The sequence below is a fragment of the Oculina patagonica genome, chromosome 7 (assembly GCF_052425735.1).
Source record: "Oculina patagonica isolate OP01 chromosome 7, crgOcupat, whole genome shotgun sequence".
Taxonomy (NCBI): Eukaryota; Metazoa; Cnidaria; class Anthozoa; order Scleractinia; family Oculinidae; genus Oculina; species Oculina patagonica.
Genome location: NC_135764.1, coordinates 13,849,164 through 13,856,577, shown reverse-complemented (window position 1 = coordinate 13,856,577; position 7,414 = coordinate 13,849,164). Strand labels below are relative to the sequence as shown.

General features: G+C 38.8%; 1 protein-coding gene across 1 annotated transcript; it reads right to left on the bottom strand.

Annotated features, from left to right (window-relative positions):
- Positions 1-8: 8 nt before the first annotated feature.
- On the bottom strand, positions 9-6,380 carry LOC144659223 (uncharacterized). Its single transcript, XM_078519655.1, has 5 exons — positions 6,298-6,380; positions 5,932-6,003; positions 5,390-5,461; positions 77-1,447; positions 9-21 (listed from the first exon to the last, which is right to left on the bottom strand). Exons 1-5 carry the CDS (start codon positions 6,378-6,380, stop codon positions 9-11), a joined length of 1,611 nt encoding a protein of 536 aa, XP_078375781.1.
- Between the last annotated feature and the right edge of the window lie 1,034 nt (positions 6,381-7,414).

Here is a 7,414-nt window from a genome sequence, read left to right as displayed (position 1 = left end):
TCGCGGGTTCAGGTTTTTCTCCTTGGAGATAACAGATGGTTTTGTTACAAGGCGTTTAGCACGCTCGTAAAGACACTTAACAATACCGCGTTTTACTGATTGAGGGTGGTGTGAATCATACGCTAAGTATTGATCAGTGTGCGTAGGCTTCCTGTATACGCTGGTGGTGAGGCGGCCGTCTGGTTCTCTCGAAACTGCGGTGTCAAGGAAGGCGAGTTTGCTGTCACTCTCTGTTTCCATGGTGAAGCGGATGGAAGGCTGCTGGATGTTAAGATGTTTTAAGAAGCTGTCGACGTTTTCCCGATCCAAGATGGTGAACGTGTCGTCTACGTAGCGTTTCCATATCTTAGGCTTGTAGGATGATGAACTTATAGCCTGCTCCTCAAAGCTCTCCATGTAGAGGTTAGCAATAACAGCGGAAACGGGGCTTCCCATGACTGCGCCTTCTCGTTGTTCGTAGATTGATCCGTTATACTGAAAGTATGTGGATCTCAATACGAACGTCAGAAGGTCAGTTATCTGAGCAGGTGTTAGCGTTGTGCGGTCAGCAAGGCTGGGATCGTTCTCTAGTTTCCGTAGCGCGGCTTGTACAGCGCCGTCGATAGGAACGTTTGTAAACAGCGACTCTACGTCGAAGGACACCATGATCTCGTTGTCTAGGATCGTCTCACTGCTGATGGTGGATACGAAGTGGGCTGAATTAGTCACCGTGAAATCCGAGTTACCTGTTAAAGGAGACAAGATGTTAGCTAAGTAGGCGGATAAATCATATGCAAAGGTGTTAACACATGATACAATAGGTCTTAAAGGTATATCGGCCTTGTGGATTTTTGGTAAACCGTAGATTCTTGGCGGCTGTTTGTGTCGAGGTCTGATCTTGTTGTAAACGGCCTCTGATAGATCTCCGTTTCGTTTCAGGGTAAGCAGTTTATCAGACAGCTTTCGGGTCAAACGGTCTGTCGGGTCTTTCTTCAGGCGCTGGTACGGTCCGGTCTCGATCAGGGTAGACATCTTGGTGCGGTAGGTATCAGCATCCATGATACGCTGTGCACGCCCTTTGTCTGCTGGGAGAACCATGATGGACTCGTCCTCCTTTAGGCTTTTGAGCGCGTCTCGCATTTCCTTCGTGATGTTAGGCTCTGGTGGTTCTGCCTGTTGAAGGATATTGTTGACAGTTCTTCTGACCGTGTCCGCTCGTTCGACGTTTAGTTGTCTGACAGCTGATTCGACACTAGCGATAATCTCGTTTGCAGGGATGTTCGCAGGAGTTACGGCAAAGTTCAGTCCTTTCTGTAGCAGTGCTATCTCGGCGTCGTTGAGGGACCTAGAAGACAAATTAATAACCCAGTTAGTTTTGTCAAGATACGGTGTATCAGCTGGAGACCCAGCTGTCTGTTTTTCGTGCAAAAGTTTTTCAAACTTCTGCTTTTGTCTGTCTTTGGTGGTACTGTATTACAGACTCTCTGGGTGTTGATCTTGATCTGTTCCAGTATTCTGTCTGCGTCCTCTGTAGAGAGAGCTGATTTTATGCTCTGTGACGTGGAATCGCGACAGCGTGCTTTATAAGTTCACGCACAACCAGTTGACCTTATCGCCTGATGAAGACTAGCAGTGTGCAGTCGAAATGTCGCGATCTCCATCACACGTGACTACGTCGTGAGACAAACGAAAAATACTTTATTATTATTAGAAATCATTTTATATCGAATTAATAAAAAACAGAAACTATTAGATTAGAGTAGTGCACTTGCTTTGTTTTTAGACAGTTTTGTCGAGCTTAATTGGCAAACAAAAGTCACCAACTGACATGGATTGCATTAGCTGGATCATCTGTCTCAGTGTCAATGCTACAGCCAATTATTACTTTGAACTTTTTTTCTCAGTTTCATTACGTTTCCACACACGTCGAAGTTTGTCAAAATCACTCCAGAACGCGTCGTATTTTCGAATCTCTTCTCGGTGTTTGAAAATTTGATGAAACACTTTCTTTAGTGTGTGATCTATTTCTTACTCCAGTAATAAAAGTAATCGCTCAAAAAGACAACTTGATAAACTCGGGAAATCCCCAAAACAGTTTTCGGGAAAAAATGAGTTAAAGTAGTTTTTGAAATATTAATTTATATTTCAAAAGACCTGAGCTTTTTAATGTTTACTCAATAAATTGAACAGATGTAAAACAAATAAATGGCAGAGTACGGCATGTAATCCGTTCACTTACAGATGAGCTAGATTTGTCAAATTAGCAAACACTCCGTCAGGTAAAAATGTAATAACATTTGAAGACAAACCTCTGTAAAAGGTTTTAAAGTACATCCTGTTAAAATGGTTGCTTAGATATTAATATTGGACTAATACCCACTTTGCATATAATCTAGTACAATCGTGTTTCTTATCGCTGTTTAATTCCCACCTGATAATTCAATAAACACTGGGAATGCTAAAAACACGACAGTTAACTTATTTTTTCTGTTGTGTGCTATGTATACTATTGGAAAGCGGGTAGCGAGTGGTGCCAGTTCGACCTTACCTTCCCGGCGATCTTGGACAAAACCAGCTGAGACAAACGAATTTCACACATTTTTTGCAATTGTCTTGACTTAAAAGCGGGTTTAAATATGTTACCGCCTCCCCCGTACTCAATGCTGTTTTATGGGGTTTGCAATTTACCCGGCTTTGTTTCATGACACGACGACGTTAAAAACGTTGAAATGGAAGATGAGGGGAGGGGGGGGGGGAGGTTGGAAAAAATGAGCTGTGGTTCTAGATTTAGTGGAAATTAGCCAAGTGTGTCAAAAGTTCTGACGCGACGACACTCTGGTTCAGCTGGTTTCGGCTTTCGGTACCCGGTACCCACTCATGGTAACGAACACGTGACCATTCGAATGTAACGCCATCTCTGTGTTTTCCAGCTATGGATGAAGTGGCTCTTGCTGGAGGCAAGCTTGGCCGAGTGGTTTAGGGCGCTGGTGTTGTAATCCGAAGGTCCCGGGTTCAAGACGTGCCCTTGCCACTAGCTGAATTTATTTCTCGGTAGTTCCGAGTTCAAATCCTCGATCACGCTTTGTATATAGCCAACTGGTCTGCCTCCTGCCAGTGGGGATTTTTAACCTTGTTATGTTCATTTGAAATATTTATTTCCTCTGTTTTAGTGGCAAGACTGTAAACTAGCTATCTCGAAGCAAAGTGCATGACCACTATAAACAACATTTACATTTACATAATGTTTACATTTGTGGATAGCCACTCAAATTCATAACAGACGTCTGTTTTCATATTACAGGGTTGCAGAAGATAATGTAAATCAAGGATTGGGTTCTACAGCCATACAAAACGATGCTCATCAACAACCTCACACCTTAACTAACGGATGCCAACTATGTACACTTCGTTATACTTACAAAAAGCGGAGATGAATCAGATTGGCAAATATTCTTTCCGGTAGAAACCGAATAGCGTTTAAAGACAATGTCCTGAGATTCGAAACCAAATAAGTTAAAAGAAAACAGTCAAAAATTATGACTTCTGTAAGTTAAGATTAAAACATAAAGACTGTTCATTCCCACATTCAGAGCGTCGAAATAGAAATTCTTTTGTTATTTGCTATTACTTTTGAGCTTTGAACTCACTTTTGTTTCCCATTTAAATGAACTTACTTTTTGAAATTGTAAGGGATTTTAGCAGACCTCGAGGAGAGGCAAAATTCAAATGGTATATAAACTACAAAAGGCGACACGCCTGATCTAGGGTCATATCCCTTTGGGTTTAAAGTCACAATATTCACTCAAATGTATTAGTCTCTCAAACTCAATTGAAGATTAAATACATAATTTGAGGCACAAACTCTAGAGCGTACAGGCTTTCCAGTTTGTTAGAAAAGGCGAATAAGTTTGTTGTTAGGTTGTGAATATTGTTTGAATCCAAAAACCTGCAAATGATGAAAACAACATTGATAAAAATGCAAATGGAAGAAGTCGAGGAAAAATATGGGCACATAGCGCGAGTGTTCAGGCCAAAACGTTTTAAATATATACCTGATTGATGAATCGTTGACCCATGAAAAGCATAAACCATTAACGATGCGACCAAAATGTTTACTGGGAAATCGGAAAAATGATTGTCATCCGTGACAGAATAAACATGATAATAAGCCGGTTGTATAAATCAAGCTTTAAGGCTCTCAAAGAAAGAAAATATCTTAATTATCAATAAAAAAGGAACATTACTAAGCTTTCCAAGGCTGTCTACCCGGAATACCATTGGGTAATATCGTTCATGGTTTATGCTTTTCACAGGGTCAACGTTTCTTCAATTAGGTATATATATCTATAAATTACATTAAACATAGGCCGTGTAAACAAATCCATTCCAATTTGCCCACAGTTGACAGGGTGGATGGAATTAATCCCCCTAAGGGTTTTGTAACAACAAGACATATCAAAAATATTTTGCATGAAGCTAACGAGCTTACTTTTTATGATGACATGGGCATTTTTGGATGCAATATCATAATTATGACGTCATATGATGTCATTATGTCCACAATCGCGAATTTCGCTATATTTTGAGAAAGTTAGGAAATGACACAACTGATTATAATTAAAGGCGACGGTCAGGAAAAACCGCGCAAAATTATGATTTCGTGGCAAAAGTTGAGAAATGAATTTATTTCCTTTTTTGAATATAGACCTATTCAGTAGGGAGTAAAATAATTTGCATCACAGAGTAAATCCGTTTTTCAAAAGTTTAAAAATCTCGCAAGGTCTGAGTGCTAAACATGACATTATAACTCAGTTATAAAAAGAAAAAGTTTTTGAAACTATCATGCAATACATCAGTTGTTTATTAAATAAAATGCTAGATAAAATGAAAGTGAATTATTTTACAGATCCTCTACAGTCTTTGTGCGTTTTGTTATCCTTACAGTTTGTTCAAGTTTTTCAGACTGGCAAACACTCCCTCTGGCAGAAATTCTATAGCGTTTTTCGACAATGCCCTGAGAAACGAAATAATTACTACCTAAGAACAGAACTGTTTATTTGTGCGTATAAACTTCAAATGATGTGTAGTATCGGATTCTCTGGCCACGTTGTGACGAGTACAAATGATGTGATCTTATTCACGTGTTTAACAAGGCCTCGTAGTTTTAGTTATAATCCGATCCAGTTTACACGGAATATCTTAGGTGTCATTGATTTAATCCAATTAACTCTGATTGTTTGTTTAGTGTTTCTAATCTTGGTTTAGTTTCCTGGCTCAATTCTAACCGGAATCTGGGAGTCTGGAACTGGCTTCCGCTGGTTATTTTCATATTAGATATCCATTTGACAAAATGAGACAAATACAAAAATTAAAAGTACACAACCGACAAAAGTACTTTCTTTCAACTTACAGGGTCTGTAGATTTACCAGGTGAGCAAAGACTCGGTTAGGAAGAAATTTTATAAAGTTTGACCGCAACCACCTGTGGAAAAACAAATTACGCCTTTAAAAAGCTTTTTCCATCTGCAATATTAAAGTTAGTTCATCGTCTTATGGGGATGTTTAAGGAAGGCTCAATAGAATTCGCTAAGATCTCCCGCCATTATCTATGCTATCTTTTGCAGAATATGTGTATCAATTTGTGAAAAAGAAACGCAATAGGCATACTTTTGTACAATTTAAAAACACGCAAACAAACAAACGTGTAGTACTTGGTATTTAGATGATATGTCTAAGGTTTTCCTTAGTAGGATTCGTAGCCACTGGGAAAGGTATCCCTTGAAAGTCACATGCACAGTGAAGGTACGAGGTACAATTTGCGAGGCTAAAGTCAAAAAGAAAACCTAGATGTCGGTGAACTCTGAGCCACTTTCTCCGGATTTGATGCATTGACTTATTGCAATCGTATCCTATGTTATGCGATTGCTGTGTTGCTTTCGTGTTTTGACTTACAGCGCCTTCAACTTAACCAAGTTGTCAAACACTGCGACAGGCAGAAATTTGATTGCGTTTGAAGACATATCCCTGTGAGATGAAAACAAAGTTAAATCCAATTTTACATATCTTTTCACGCATGGGTTGAAGGTATAATATAATGTAAATATTAGCCTCATTTCAACTATTGAAAAGACCAAGGCTAAAAATGTAAATCGTGTGCTTACGTTTTAAAACTTCCCTACAACGACAGTCAAGGCGTCAAGACAGCGGCAAAATTGTTGGCCATGGCAGAAAAGCCTCTTCATGACAGACACAGACAGAAGAATATGTTGGGATAATCAGAATAGAATAAAATGGATACAAGCACTTTGTCTTCCTTACAGAGTTTCTACAGCTGTCAATGTGGCGAACACTCCATCAGGTAGAAATGTAATAGCGTTAAATGACAATTTTCTGTAAGACATATGAACTTCTATACGAATAAGGTAATTAAAGCCTACTTAAATGACATAAAGAATGTTCCCATACAACTGTTCGTCTCTTCACCTTTTTCATATTTAGCTTATGGTGATCAGATGAAACTAGGCCTTGTTTGAATGTTCTTCACTGGATGTCAATATACGATCATTTTTTTAAAAAAGCAAAAACTTGCCATTCAGATACTGTTTTCGAGAATTGCATGTGTATTTATTTATTTATTTTATTTAGAAAAAAAGAAAACATACTTTATAAGTTACGGATTGAAAATTCGCGTTTAAAGATTTTTCTTTGCTTGCTCCGTTAATTTTTTAAGAGTTTTTAATCCTAAACAAGCCCTAAAAATGCCATTTTTAAGTTTAAAAATGTATAAAAAATAATGAAGCAAAAAACAACTGAGAGACCTTTTTTTGGACCAATATATGTAGATCAAATTCCACATAACAGTTTAGGATCTCTGTGTTCCCAAATAAACCTAATGTTGCGCAATATCATAATTGCAAACATAATCCTGACGTTGCTTATTATGGTCTAAAACAAAATCAAAAGTTACAATCTTTATTCAACAAGCTTTCGGAAAATATATACTTCATTGGGGTAATCAGCTTTTACACAAGTTAACTTAGAACGCAAAGGCCAATTTTAAGGCGAACTGTGGTAGCCACAACGCTCATCTGGGCGAAGTAATTGTTATGCAAAAAAAAAAAAACGGTTGCGGCATTCCAGAGTACAGTGCTTATGTTTATCAAGGCTGCCAGTGGAATAAATTAAAGCCACGTTTAATATAGATAGCGCAAACGGCTCACGGCTTTTTCTGCTTTTATGGACTCGCTATCATGCAGTCGCTCGTTCGTGCCAGATTCAAATCAAAGCGGGTTTAAAGGCAACCAATTTACCCAAACATTGCTATCACGGATTTCAACGACGGACTCTAGCTAACAAAATATTCTTAGTCTACATTTTTTACTAGTTTGGGAGGCACGGTGGCCTAATGGTTAGCGCGATCGCCTCCGAGTCGAAC